The sequence below is a fragment of the Diabrotica virgifera genome, chromosome 3 (genome assembly GCF_917563875.1).
Source record: "Diabrotica virgifera virgifera chromosome 3, PGI_DIABVI_V3a".
NCBI lineage: Eukaryota > Metazoa > Arthropoda > Insecta > Coleoptera > Chrysomelidae > Diabrotica > Diabrotica virgifera.
Window position 1 is genome coordinate 50,504,021 of NC_065445.1, and position 16,487 is coordinate 50,520,507.

The window sequence follows — 16,487 nt, forward strand, 5'->3', positions numbered from 1 at the left end:
TCTTTTGATTTTGAAACTACAATATTTAGCATTTGACGAAGAAGAGCTAACATACAGAGTTGGGATAAAGTATGGAACCAAGCAAATATCTTTGAAACGAAAAGAACAATATTGATGAAACTTTGCATGCAAGTACAGTGACGCAAAAGACATCTGATGCCATATTTTTGTTACTACTCCACTTCCGGTTTCACCGGAAATACTCTTAACTTATTTACTTTAAATGGGGCACCCTGTATATTTTTGCAGATTTTAAAGGAACTTTTTATTTTTAATTCATACATACCAAGTTTGGAAGAAAAAACTATTAAAACAAGAAATAAATCTCTTTACTGTTAAAAAATAGGTTAATTTATTTACGTTAGACCAATGATATTAACAATAAAAAAAATAATTTCAAATGTTGAAAGTGTTTGCTGTTCACCTCCTGACAACGTGCAAGCCTATAAATAAATTCGTGAATCACTTTTTGCAAGATTTCTCCACGTATTCACATTCATCAGTTATTATTTGTCTCAAATCCTGTAAGCATGTTGGTCGCCTAACGTAAATACGTGATTTTAGATAACCCAAAAAAAATCTAACGGATTCAGGTCCGGAGAACGAGCGAGCCACTCTATGAATCCTCTACGTCCAATCCATCGATTTGAAAAATTCACTTCCAAAAAATGAAAATTCACCATAACCGATTATCATTAATATTTCAATACGATCTTTTTCACTTAAATGAACCATTTTTAATACAACTTATTTCTGTCAATTAGTTCAGTAACAGTTTTACCTACTATACTAAATTCAAATAATTCATGCAGTGCATGTAAACAACAATTTTAGTATGCAGTATAGATGGTACTCGTTTAACTCAAGTTTAACCTGATGATGGTCTGCTAAGAACGAAAATGTTCGTGAATCTGTGATGTAAAATTTTTGTCCAACTTGGATCTTTTAAAAAAATTTCTTAATAAAATTTATATATACCAGCTACAAAAGGAAGTCTTTTTTACTTCTACAGTATTCTTAATTATCACCTAGTAAAAAAGTACAACGCTCACAGCTGTTCCTGTTCAGTCATCCGTCATTTCTACGTCCGATAAACTGTGAGTGGTCGCAGTACTTTGAATGGAATTCGAAAATCGATCAACAGATGTTGGAAAGTAAATCAGAATTTTTCAGTACCAACGAAGGGACATTAATAATTGTATAGTAGAGTATAATCGAGCTGTACCATCAACAATTACGGTTCAATGCACTGTGACTGTTAGTCTGAAATCTGCCAGATCTGCATCTGTAGTGGCAACTATGATAAAGTACTAGCCGAGGCTAGTTTCTTCTCTGTGTACCGGTAACGGCATAGTGTTTGTAGTACGGGAGGATTTCATCAGAAAGAGAAATCCATCGCACAAAATACAGAGGGCGCCCTCAAAATAGCAGAGGAGGAGAGAGTACGACCTTCAGCAATAATACACAATCACGAACAAAAATATTGCCTATTTTGAAATTAACAAATGAAATAAAAATTTTTTATTATTATCGAATGAAGATATTGATACATGCTATAAAGGGAAAAAAATTAAAAATTTATACTGTATAATATAAATTATATTATACAGTAAGGGAAAAACCCCTTACTGTATAATATAATATGTATCAAAAATGTATATAATTTTAAGTAATTTAGGTTGTTACAAAAAGATATTGTTTCTAAATATGCAAACAAAACGAAGGTTGATTAACGCAGTTTTGTTTATGTAACCTCGTAGAGGCTCACGTATAGTTTACTTTTCAAATTCCAAATTATAAGGAGATATAAATAGCCCACAGAGGGATTATAAAAATGAATATAGTATGTATTGTTATTATCAAGATCGTTACTATGCTAGTGAGCCGTCCTACGAGAAGGGTGTCCTGAAGGATCACCCCGAGAAACAACATCTTAGTAACCTTATGTTGATTGATGTTGTAAACCGTAAATAAAGTAATAAAGTTAGTGTCAGTGTTTCAACTCGACATTCCTACCCTGCAAGATTATCATGGCAATCTACCAACGTAGCAGCAACGTAACAATATACACCACACAACTAACACAACCATTCTTCAGAGGCTAAGAAAAGACAAAGAACTAATTAACACCGTAAAGAACAGAAAGTTGGTTGACTTCGGCCACATTATGCGTAATAATAACTATGTACCAACTTTTACAGTTGATTCTGCAAGGCGAGATTGCAGGCAAGAGAGGCCCTGGACGTATGATATCCTGGCTGGAGTCAACTGATTTATTTCGAGCTGCTGTAAATAGAATAAGATGTGTCAATGTTGTCGCCAACATCTCCAGAAAATAGGAGAAGAAGCAAAATATCTATAAAAATCTTGTTAGCTACAAAGTATACATTAGTGACAACATTTTTTTTTAAACTCAAGCTTATACATGTGTACAAAATTCCAAAACAGTCGGATGCTTGTAAGTTGCAGTTCGAACCAATTCGAAATTATATTATATTCGAATTGTACAGTCCTTTAAAATGACTCTGTCAAATGCCTTCCTAAGGTCCACGAAACATAAGTAGACCGGTTTTTGTGTTCTAATGATTTCTGTTGCACTTACCTCATTATAAATATAGCGTTGGTGCATGATCTTTCCGACCTAAAACTTTGTTGTTCCTCTGTTAGTTATAATTAACTAGTTTTGATGGGAAATATGCCACAATTTTACTAAAAAAATTATTTGATTAACGTTTCGACGTCCAAATCGGATGCCGTTGTCAAAATACAAAAAATATTAATGAATTAAACAAAAATTCACCAGAGAAAAATGTTCCTGTAGTTGGCTGTATACCATTTATTACAAAAACCATAAAATCCTTCATAAAAGGTATATTTGTTAAAATCCCTAGACATCACAGAACAGAACTAGTTTTCAATCGGTTGACCAATCATCATCAGTGTTTGCGTGAATCTGCTAACCACCAAAGTAAACAATATTTGGGTAAAAACCCTCATTAATTAATCCCTCATAGGAACATAGAAATAAGTAAAATATTTTTTACTTTGGTGGTTAGCATGTTAGATTCAAGCAAACACTGATGATGATCGGTCAACCGATTGAAAACTAGTTCTGTTCTGTGATGTAGCCCTGTATAGGGATTTTGACAAATATACCTTTTATAAAGGATTTTATGGTTTTTTTAAACAAAAATGTTGTTGCTTAGTAAAAAATTCTTCTAATAATTTATTTAATCGGCTCATTTATATCGGCAATTCAGAAATATATTATACTTACAGTTTAAAGTAGAAGTCTTTAAAATGATATTGCCAATATTTATGAGTTGCGTTCCTGGGACGACTTTACTGAAAGATAGTTCATTTGATTACATGAAATCAACCCCAACTCAAGAATATCCGTCACAAAAAAAAATCATAACATGTGATCTGTCTTTTAAAAGACAACCACATGCAACGGTGACAGTAAAATTCTCGCGTTAGAGATTCCATAGTAAATCACGAGGGAAAACCAGGAAAAAACCTCGTGATACTATCTCGACATCCTCGTTTTATATGGTTTTCCCTCGTGATTTACTATGGAATCTCTAACGCGAGAATTTTACTGTCACCGTTGCATGTGGTTGTCTTTTTAAAGACAGATCACATGTTATGATTTTTTTGTGACGGATATTCTTGAGTTGGGGTTGATTTCATGTAATCGAATGAACTATCTTTCAGTAAAGTCGTCCCAGGAACGCAACTCATAAATATTGGCAATATCATTTTAAAGTCTTCTACTTTAAAATGTATAATATATGTCTGAATTGCCGATATAAATGAGTCAGATTAAATAAATTATTAGAAGAATTTTTTACTGAGCAACAACATTTTTGTTTAATTCATTACTATTTTTTGTATTTTGACAACGGCATCCGATTTGGACGTCGAAACGTTCATAAAATCATTTTTTTAGTAAAATTGTGGCTTTTTTCCCATCAAAACTAGTTAATTATAAAAATGCCACAAGAAAATAGCTTCAGAACAACACTGCTAGTTATGATTTCATTCTCTCTGTTTGTTATCACTTTGGTTGTCAATTTTAGTGTTATGTTTAACAAATTAATTCTTCTATTTTTCTCCGAGTCCGATTTGTTTCCTTTTTTGAAGATAGGTATTAGGATGCTAGATCTCCATTCTTGCATTCCTTTGCTCTTATTGTTTTCTGGATCAGTTTTAATAGTTGTTTGGTTAGATCTGATCCTCCTTACTATATTAGTTTATTCGGTATGATGTCCTCTCCTGGTGATTTTCTATTTTTTAATTTCATTAATGCTTCCTTTGCCTCTCCCTTTTCAGTGTTTATTTCTTCGTTTATAGTCACTTCTGGTGTTGGTGTCTAAGCTAATTACGGGGTGGATCGAGAAGCTCTGCGGTTATCACAGTCAGTGCCAAACCGGATAAAATGTGGAGGGTGATTGGCAAGGTTAGCAACCTATCAATCGTAAAATCGAATATTGCTTAAAGAAACAAAGCCTCGAAACATAAATGTTATATAGTCTTATTTTCCAAAAAAAAAAATGGGAAAATGACATGCCACAAGATCAAAGACACCAGCATTTTGATTGATATTATTTTGCGTATCTATCTTTGTGATTTAATACATTCTTTGTAAGTGTAATTAATATTCCGACTACCAACTTGGTGATAAAAGGCGACGTTGACATTTCGGCTGCCCCAAGTAGAAACACTGTATATCCATTTTTTTCAAAATCACTTTTATTGCATTTTTGGATTTAGGGTGTTGTTATCTACCAATTACCAAGGAAGAAAAAAATAAAAAATTAGTAGAACCACAATTTAACATTGCTATGAAACACATTATATCACATTATATCTTCACTTCACCAATTTAAAACACATTATATCAATATCCCCAAGTATAAACACTGTAAATACGGGATATACAGTGTTTTTATTTGGTTTTTGGAATTTACAGTGATTTACCGTGTGAATCGCATGATTTACCTACATTTTACATTTGCCAAGACCCAAGACCATTGATATTTCCAAGGCAATTTTTAGTTGTTTGTTAGTTAGTGATGGTTATTGTGACAAGTGCAGAAGAAATTTCTTCTTCTTCTTCTTCTTCCTCTTTATAAGCAATTCTGCTTGTTCATTGGCGGATTGATACCTCTATGGAAGGTTGTCGCTCCATTTTTTGCGCGGTCGGCCGATACTTCTTCTGCCGATTGGTGATTTATCTCGTGCTATTTTGACCACACGTGTCTCCCCCATTCTGGTTATATGGTTGTTCCATTCTTTTTTTCTATTTAGTGTCCATTCGTTTATACACTGTACGTTACATTGTCTTCTAATATCTTCGTTCCTCTTTCGATCTCTCAGTGTATTTCCTGTAATTCTTCTCAGTACTCTCATCTCTGCCGTTTCCAGTAGTCTTTGTGTTGTGGCTGTATCGGGTCTTGTTTCTGATGCATATGTCATTATTGGTCTTACACTGGCTTTATAAATTCTTGACTTCATCTCAGTGTTAATATGTCGGTTTCGCCATATAGTGTTATTAAGGCATCCTGCCAATCTATTTGCTTTTTGTACTTGATTTCTCACTTCTTTGTCTAGGTCTCTGTAACTTGACAATGTAATTCCAAGGTATTTTACTTCCATTACTTGTTCAATACTGATACCATCAATTTCTATTTTGCATCTGATTGGTTCTTTACTGATTACTAAAGTTTTAGTTTTTTGAGATGAAATTGTCATATTGAATTCTTTTGCTCTTATGTTAAATCTGTGGACTAATCTTTGCAGACTAATTTGCAGAAGAAATTTGTAGTGTATAAAATATTTAAGTTTATTGTATTAATTATTTAAAATATATTTTTGAAATTAAACTGGGTGCTACCTATTAATTATCAAATATGAATAAAAATCGGGTAATATTTTGACCTGCTGAATTCGAATTTATATCTTTCTTTTGCGCCGGAAGTGACGAGAATTTATTATAAACAACTTAATTGTTTATGTAATTATAATTCGTAAACTAAAAGATATAAATAGTCTTTACAAAATGAATTTTGTTCTTAAAAAAATCTATAAAATAATGTTTGGTAAACCTTGACTAATAAAATTAGAAACACACTGCTGCAAAAACATTGCAAAATTACAGAATTTAGTCGATTTTTCACTTGTAAGTCGGCTGAATTTTGAGTAAGATAACTTTATAATAGCCCAAATTAATAAAAAAAACTACAAGAGGTAAAACTAAACCTTAATATAAATATTATATATACAAAGTTATAACAATAAACGAAATTTTTTTTATTAAAAACTGCATAATATAATTTGTTAATATAGAGTATTTAATATAATTTGTATAAATATGTACCGATACAGAAATAATAGAGAAACTTACTTCTTTGATGCCTGAAAATGGATGATCGTTTTGGCGTAATTGGTCAGTCTCAGAGACACTAGTGAACAAGCCTTTCCGTAAACCTAGATGACAGCAATTACATGACCCAGACACTGACCATTAAATTGTTGCAATTTGTTATATATTTGTTAAAGGAACTTGAATAAAGTATCATTTGTGGTACTTAATGTCTCTTTGGTTTCCCAAATAAAAACACTGTATGTGTTCAAAACCTAGTCAGGAAATAAAATTCAGACATAAAAATATTTACTGAAAAACAGGAGTATTTTTTACTAAATTAATGTGTGTTCACTTTTATTTCAAAGAAAATAGAAATTTGAAAAGTTGAGTCCTTTACGTTTTCTACTCTGGTGAACATTTTTCGAATTGGCGCTTAGAGTGTTTCTACTTGGGACAGCCGATTTCATTTATTATATTGAGATGCTCAATTGATTTTACTTCATTTAAAATTACATATCACCAAATAACTTGGTTACGGTATTTACGCTTTAGCTAAAATAAGCTGTAGAGATGAGTAGTTGGTCATCTCTAAACCTAGGATATATCCGGTGAAAATTCAAATATGTTTTTTAACTTTTCTGAAGTTTTAAGTACCTCATTCTCATATATTTAAGATGGACTCGTTAATCTGAAGGTATTTGCTGTCAAGCACCTGTACTATATACCTGCATTTCTCTGTTATAATAGTCGGTATACGCCTCCTCCTTCTCTGCAGGTTGAGTGGTGTCCGAAACGAGTTCCGCATTTCTTCAAAATATCTTATCAATCTCTCTTTGTTCTTCTTGCGCTTTTAATTAACGATCTATTGGCTTTTGATGTCGTCACGATTAGATGCTCGATTAGGAAAATCTCGAAAACAATTATAAGTCGGTTTTTTTGTATTCTCTTTGTAGGTAGTGTGTTGGTGGTTCTAAAATATCTAGAAACTGTGTTTGATTGTACTCGAGCTCTTTTAGATTGTTGATTAGATATCATCTTTTTACTTATTTAGGCTCTTTTAGCTTTGTACTACCTTTTGCCGAAAATGCTAAAGTGGATATGTGCTATGCTCCGTTTAAAAACAACAAAAAATCTTGTGTCACTTGTGAAAAGGAGGTTAAGTGCCAAAATCGCATTTTCGAGAAAACGCAGTTGAATGTTTCATAATTTTTTCAGAATCTACGTATTGATGAAATGCCAGTTTTAAAGACTTAAAGTTTGGCAGTACTTTTTTCTGTATTATTGAAATGTTTTAGTTTTTTTTTTATATTAATAATTATAACCTCTATTTTTACAAATTGTTCTAAATTATTTCTACTTAGTGCGTTTTATACTAATTCTATTAGTGTACAATGTGTTTTAAAGTACCTCAAAATGTTAGCAATTTTATGCTATATTTGTCTTGCTAGAGCTTAAAAAAATATGTAAACAATCAACAATAATACATATAATATTCCTTATGTAAATTAATGTTTTTTATTGCAATATATGTTACATACGCATAAGTAGAAAAGAAAGAAAAATGAAATCAAATTAGAACACAACAAATAAAATGAATACTAAATGAATAGGGTTTTTCATTCACAGTCATTTGTTTCGAGCTTCCGTCATATGTCCTAAAATCCGTGTATATTAATATTTATACACAGGTTATACAACATATGACAGAACATATGACAGACCTATAAAAAGTGTGTTTCTACAAAAACAAATAAAGGATTACTACATACCTAGTAAAAGAAGTTAAAAATAATTGCTTTACTATCATAAAATGCCTATCTAGAGTTGGGCATCGGAGTACAAGTCGGATGCATTACCCGAATTAAGGTCCTCATAAAATCTCCTGTATGTTGGATCTATGTACTTAAGCAAGTAAATCCAAGAGATATTTTTTTCATTTGGTATCATTCGTGATCGCTGATACCTAAGAGGGGGCAAAAGTTTTACAACCTTTGCTTGTTTCTGGAAAGGAATAGTTTTAAATTCTTCTTTGCCGAGTTTTAATTTATAAAAAAGAATTCCAGATTTATCTTTGCGGTATGTTAGCCATCTAACCTGACCCCAATGTATCACGCCATGTTAAGTTAAGATTCATCCCATGAAACTCTTGTGCTACATGCTCTTGTGGTAAGTACAAAAATATGTACATAACTCACATTCCACAAATATTTAGGTGACGAAAAATTTGTGCAAAGTGAGCTAAGAACACTTGACTCGCTTTTCGCAGGTAAAAGTTGTATTTTGAAGTTTCAACCCATGATTCACAGTGGAATATTGACCATAGTAATGGCGACATAGAAGATTTTTGGGGCCGTAAATGAAAATGGGCTATGGCGTCGAAGATACAACTTTTAACTGTATCAGTTATAATACACCGATCCAGATATTGTGAAATTCGTTAAAGTGCAGAGACTTAGATGGGCTGGACACATTGCTAGGATGTCAGACCACGAATACACTAAGAGATTAACATTTTCAAAACCAGAGGGCACAAGAAGTAGAGGACGATCACGAAGAAGATGGATTGATGATGTGGAAGAAGACCTAAAAATTCTAGGGGTCAGAAGATGGAGGGAAGTTGCCAGGAATCGACAGGAGTGACGACTTCTTTGCGAGCAGGCCAAGATCTACAACGGATTGTCGAGCCACTTATGATGATGAATAGCGACATAAAATAGCCCATTAGACACAAAGAAAGAGCAAAAAATAGCTTTCTGCTCTTAGCTCCAAATTCACAAATTTACACTTAACCCACTTTTCACAAGTGACACGTGACACCGAAATTTAAAATATTGATTCACGCTGCGTGACTAGTAACTTTTGATGCGTGAATCACGCATCAAAAAGTTACTAAAAATCTCTTTGCATTCTTCTTTTTTTTTTGTCGACTTATTATTTTACTCGTCACTAGATTTAGCAGTGTGTTTTAATAGCAGGAGGTTTATATATTATAGGATGCTTCATTGGCAAACGGAAATACTTAAATGGTGAATAGAGGTTCTAGATAGATATAAGTACCACATTTTATTGGCGCTAACGCTTTTTACAACCGAGCTACACGGTTTTTTATTGTAAAAAATTAGTAGAATCCTTTATAAAAGGTATATTTTATTTAAAAATTCCTTAAAGGGCCACATTACAGAACGTTTTCGAACTAAAAAGTTCATTATCAGTGCTGTTGACAGGTTTTTTTGACATGATTGACAAAATATAGTAGGGCAAAAACCTGTAAAAAGGAATGATGATGAACTTTTTAGTTTGAAACGTTTTATGATGTAGCCCTTAAGGAATTTTTACAAATTTTTTGTGATTAATGGTATACAGCCAGCTACAGGAATTTATTTTCCTTGTTCATTATGTTTTTTATCGATTTCGCTAAGTTCTTTCTGAATCCATAACTTAACCACCCTGTATATTTTTTGATATTTGATACACATATATGGTTAGAAGAAAAAACAGAACATTAAAATTTAACTCATTGTTACAGGTAACAGATACGAACGACAACCCTCCAGTTTTTCTTGAAAGCGCTTACTCCTTCGATATCCCGGAAAATGCTCCTAGAGGCTCCAGAGTCGGTCAAATTAAAGCCACAGATCCAGATCTGGGAATCAACGCACAGTTGACTTATTCTGTCATCAGTGACTGGGCAAATGATGTGTTTTCCCTTAATCCTCAAACCGGTGTATTTACTTTGACTTCAAAATTAGACTATGAGGAGGTAAGTTTATTTTCTTATGTTTAAATATTTCATTTTTGAAACTGTTTTCTTGCGCCATGTTACAAGCTAATATTGTATGTATATGTGATTTATAATTCGTCTTAAATTTAACTTAAACTATTAAAGCACAATGTGATTACATAAAATAGTATATTATTCAACGAGCATGTAATGATGGCTATTACTCACGATGATGAAGTTTGCGACACGAGCCGTAGGCGAGTGTCGTAATTCATCAGAGTGAGTAATAGCCATTACGTGCGAGTAGAATACTATACTTTTTCTACGACTTTTTTTATTTTACTTAGTAAAAAATTTAATTATCAACTACTCGAAATTGAAATTATTATAATTTACAAAAATACCTAAATGCTATTTACCCCTAGTACGTGGCTGAATAATTGGTTGCCTACTATTACTAAATTCCCATTTATTGTAAAAATACAACTAGAAATAGTCAATATAAGTTCTATTCGTTTCCGAAAAATATAAGCTTAAATTTGTACTTACTGTCAGTGAATCTAATAAATAGGAAATGGTTGTTGTCGGTGGACGTATTTCATAATATATAGTTATAATGTATATTTTCATTTAACTATATATAATATAATAATATATAACTATACATGATATGTTATAACAAATTTAACACAATATAACTTGAAAAACAAACACAATATTAGTTATAAATTCCAATTAACATAAACAAAATGCGCTAATGTCACTGTCACTAAATTAAATGATAAACGTCAAAATTTTTAGTAAACAAGATATAAACGTACAAAATATATTGACATTGTTACAGTTAAAATTCCTTTAAAAAATTTGCGAAGTTAATTATTGGTATAAATTACAATAATTATTGTATTAAATAAACAAGTTTATGTAATTTTATTTGCAGTTTATATACGATTAATATTAAAAGAGGCATGCGCCACTTGAATCTAACTTCAGCCCGTGAGTAATGACCCGTGAGTAACTTCAGCCCGTGAGCAATGAATTATTACTCACGGGTACAGTAATAGGTGCTATTATCTATGAAAAAATAGCGAATAATGAGCTTGTTATTAAACGGTCGTAGAAAAAGGTATTTTAGATCTTATTCTTAATAGTCTCTACTTACTGAAACATGTTTTGCTGCTGTAAAGGACTGTGGGCTAGATCACTGTTGGTATAGTCTCAACTTTGTCTCTATGGAGATGTTTTTTGTTCCGACAGTCTTCCTTCCTCTTGAAAGTCGCTTCTCAACTTCTTGGCTGTCTCCCCGTTTACTTGTTTGGGTTACTCCTAGATACTCAAACTCCGTCACTTTTTTGAAGCAATACTCAATATTCTCTCGTTGTTTGTGGTAGTTTTCAGTTGTGTTTCTTTATATTATGTGAATAGTACAGGGGGAAAACAAAGAATGTCACTTTTTCATGAATTTTGGCTTTTCTTGCCATGTGGTAGCAAAAACTGAGTACTATCGACTAGACTATCGATTCAGAACAAAAACCAGAAAGGTCAGTCTATATGAATTTTTTAAGAATTTGTATCCAGGCGAAGGGCCAGGATTATCCGCACGACACTGGACAAAAATAAGGAATGTTAGCAGTTTTTTGGTGCATTATTAAATAAATAAGTTAATATAATTATATTAAGATTATAGACTAATAATTGCTAGAATTCTGCTAAGAATCTCCTAAGTAGTTTTTAGATATCATAAGAATTAAACCTTTATTGGTGTTTTTCTCAATATGTATAAAATGTGACATTCCTTGTTTTTCCCCTGTACTCTTCATGTGGTCTACCCCATGTCCATATACTTTGTTATTTGCTCATGAATAATAAGTCCAGTTTGAAAATCTTCAGCAGTTCTCTTTCAAGTTTTGCCATTAACACTACATCGTTTGCAAAGGCCAGGACCTGGCTTCTTTTTAACTTCAAATTTTCCTGTTAGGCTTCCTTCTACCCTTACTCTATTGTCGGTCTACATTAAGGATACTAGTCTAATTATCTGTTCCGGAATTCCAAGTACTCTTAGAACCTGGTACGTATTTACGCAGTTCTTATCACCCAGTTTTAGTCTTGTTTGAAATCTATAAACAGGAGGTTTAGTTTTAACTGTTGCTCTTACTGTTCTGAGTCATTTTCAACTCGAATACTTGATCTATGCTGAATCTGCCCTTTTTGAATCCTCTCTGGTATTCATAAACCTGCTGGTTATAAGTGCCTTTCCAGTCTGCTTCTTATGGCTCAAAATCAAAAGTCAAATCTAATTTCTATTACTTTCACTTGTCGTTTAATCCCATATAAATACAATATAATATATTTGATTTAACTTATTGAACATTCTCAGTACTCATCATTATTTTTTATATTATAATATGCTTGTGTAGTAGTACAAAGCTCTTATTAATAAATACTAAGGTCTTTACCATACTATGTTGGTACGCCAATGTTTCTATGTTCTTTTAATTCGCTTGAAGAAGTGCGTTGGGAATTATTTAACTAAATAGCTCTTGCTCTCTCCATTTCCTACTCCTTTATCTAACAATCCACGAAAAAATGAGAACAAAAGAGAAACAACTCTAGTATGACTCTATCTATCATAGTAGACACAAATTTCTTAATTATCATGGCCGCTGGCGATTTTCGTTGTCAGCCGAGTGTGAATAATTTACATAAAAATGTGGTCGATAGCTCTTGCATAAGATATTGTGCGACTTCTACGCACTGAGGATTGCTTTTGCACAATGGTAATCGTAATGCATTGGGGGCAACTCGGTACAATGCTACATATACATATATTAACTAAATCAAGGACGTTTTTTGTTTAATTCAAGCCATATAAATAAACTAGTATATTTGAACCAAATATCATCTTGCAATAAAAGTGAAATCTTTATCACTATTTTTTTGAAAAACATGAAAACAATAAATCAACTTGACATTTAACAGCAGGAGATCCATTAATTAAAGCCGATCCCTGAACTAATAGTAACTTGAAGCTCTAAGCAACATTGAAAGATACAAAAGAACCCTTGAGAATCTAGATAATATAGAATCTTGCCCAAAATATTTACATTCACATGCGTCCTAAATCTGCTTACTCTCATCATAATTATTCTCTTTACCTTTATCGCTATGCGGGGTCAGCTTACCTACTTACATTTCTTGATAAGTTTCTTCATCATCTTGGGTCATATGAATATCAATCTCCTTCACCAAACATGTTCTGCGCAGAACTTCTTTAGTCCTCCTCTCCTATTTCTTCCAGGAACCCCCAGATGAACAACTCTGTGTATTGGCTGATTAACGTGTCGACGTTGAACATGGCGAAGCCATCTTAACCTATGCTCTCTTATGTATTATTTTCCCCGTGTTCCCTAATATACCTACTCATTTTTAATCTTGCCTTCTTTGTCACTCTACTCATACATCTAACCATTCTCATTTCCGCCATATGCCTTCATTGTTCCTCTTTCTTTTCAGCTACCCAGTATTCAGTTTTGTACATCATAGCCGGTCTTATTTCTGTATGATAGAATTTTTCCTTCAGCTTCATTGGAATTTTTCTGTCACAGAACACACCACTCGCTTCCTTCCACTTCATCCATCTAACCCTAATTCCACTAATGTATCTTGATATATTTCTCCGTTACTCTATAAGGCTACGGCTCCACGGGCGAGAAATTGACGCTAGCAGCAGCAGTAAAATGAACTTAAGGTTCCGCGGAACGGAATGGGAATAGCCGAACTGAACCGACTACGCACAAGTTCTGTAGTCGGTACAGTTCGGCTATTCCTATTCCGTTCCGCGGAACCTTAAGTTCATTTTACTGCTACTGCTAGCGTCAATTTCTCGCCCGTGGAGCCGTAGCCTAATATCTATCCTAGATACTTAGAACTATTACTTTTTACAATCATTTCAGCATCCAAAGATATTATATTTGTAGTAACCCCATCTTTACATGAGCATTCCCAATACTCTGTATTTTATTCTATTAAGTTTTAAACCTTTGTCACCAAAAGCTTGTCTCCACTGTACCAGTTTTTTATGGCTCTGAGGTTTGTACCTACATTGTTGTATATTTCTCTTCTTTGGTAACAGGTGGGTACTAATAACTGCTTCTCCATTCGTCTGGTAGTTGTCCAACTTCCATGATTCTATTAAATAAGCATGGAAGTTGGACAAATACCAGACGAATGGAGAAGCAGTATATTAGTACCTAAATCTGCTTATCATTTAACCATATACATATACTCTATTGAGAAATATGCCTTGATTTCGAAAGATAATCTTTAATTAATATTTTATTTTGGAAAAATTTAAAACATTTTTCCTAGATATTTTCAACACAACTTCCTTTCTGGAGGCGAAATGTCACATAAACAATTCACAATTTTACAGTTGATATAAATTTCTGTTTTTTAGTATGTAATTACAAAATGAGAATGATACATTAGTAAGTAAACAAATAAAATAGCTTAGTACCATCCGCCAGTATATTTGGATGCTACTCTCAAAGATTTATTTATATTGTTTAACTTTATTTGCCTGTTTTTTCGATTTCGCTTCTCTCCCCCAACACAGAAAACACCAAAGAATATCAAGTTCATGAGAAAGTTGAGAAAAAGCTATTCTACATCGGTCACATGCGAGTTCAAGTTCATTGTTTGTTTATTTATTTACACCCAATTATTTTTATTCGGATATTATTCACCTCGTTGTGGTTGCATAATTTTAAAAGGACGATTAACAATATCGTTCAATGAATTACATTTAATTCGTCTTACTAATACGTTTTATTGATAATAACTTATTCTTAATGTATTTAACTTATTTGTATGCAGGAAATAAGTAGAATATAGTACCTATGTTAATAAAATTATCATCATATCATTTCAACGTGATTTAGTTGTTTAATACAAATAAAAGAGTACTCTTGAACTATGCAGATAAGTGTTTGGTCAACAAGGAGCTTAAACACAAAAATTGTTCTCTTCTTCTTTTGGTACACCTGATTCCTGGAGGTTTACGATTAGTACAACAAAATATTTTATACTCTGCGCTACTCTTAGTAAATTGTTCAAGAGTTATGTCTGAACAAACTGGGGTTAAATACCCAATTTTTTTTAATTAAAATGTGTTCTTAATGACCTTTGTGGACCGTATTTATTCACCATTGATTTGGTTTAAAATCACACCCCATAAAGAGGCGGTAAAAAGTTTTATGTAATCCTTCAAGAAAGATTAAAATAATAAGTAGATGAGTTGATTAAGTACAGGTCCAAAATATAAATTTGTTATTAGTTTTATATCCTTTTCAACCACTCCTGTACTATATACTGCTTAAGGCATGAATCCACTTTTCGTGATCATGACGAAAGCTTTTCCGTAATCCAGAAACCAAATATATGTGCATATAATTAACATCTCTGGATCATCTCCTCTATTAGGAACAGAATTGGTTGTTCCAAGGCCCGTATTCCAAGTGTTCCAATACCATTTCTGAACCCTTTTGAGTTTTTCCCATATTCTCTTCACACTTACTACATAATCGGGTATTAACAACTTTGAGAGAAATTTTAAGAACACGACTCATTAGACTAATTGGTCGAAATTGATCGCATGATGAAACAAACTTCAGCAAACAATATGACAAGGGTCATTTTCAAACGGTTTTCTTAATATATATTTGGCATCATTTGATATGGCTTTATTTAGCCTACAAATATCAAACTGATATCCAAATCTTCCACCATATGATCGAGCAAATTTATTATTTTCCCCTCTATATTTTTCCCATGTTTGTATCCATTACATAACATAACTGAAGGGGTACATCAAAAATGGTGAAAACTAGGGATGGACTCGAGCCGTGCCGAGCCGAGCTTCTGACAAGCTTAAGCTCGGCTCTAACTTTCCAGCCGAGCTCGAGATAGAAAAATTCGTAGGTCGTGTCGACTCAGCTGGAATTTATTCCATATTTTATGGACACACTGTGTATTGAAGTACACATTTATAGTTTGAATTACTTATTCTCAAACAAAAGTATCAGTTGTAGCAGATATACATGAACTATAAGAAGTATAAGAGTATTAGCAAAAATATTGACAAGCTCGTCAACGAAAGCTCGGCTCGTTTCGAATTCAGCTCGGCTCGGATCCCTAGTGAAAACACATGAGAGGGATGAGTGGATGCAAAACATTGTTTTCTAACTAGCTACCTGTGATATGTTGCTTTGGGTAAACATATGTACTTTAAATTTCATACTTGGAAACTACGGTATTATCGAATGCATTGCAAATCTTCTGGCCAACTAACTCATTTTTCTTTTTTTTACAATCTTTCTTGTGGTTTCCGTTTTTTAT

General features: G+C 32.8%; 1 protein-coding gene across 1 annotated transcript in view; it reads left to right on the forward strand.

Annotated features, from left to right (window-relative positions):
* LOC114342329 (cadherin-related tumor suppressor) overlaps positions 1–16,487 on the forward strand; it is a 509,267-nt gene that overhangs the window by 306,025 nt on the left and 186,755 nt on the right. Inside the window, exon 5 of the mRNA XM_050647448.1 lies at positions 9,897–10,130. Coding sequence (XP_050503405.1) covers positions 9,897–10,130 — 234 coding nt within the window. The remainder of the gene's footprint in view (positions 1–9,896; positions 10,131–16,487) is intronic.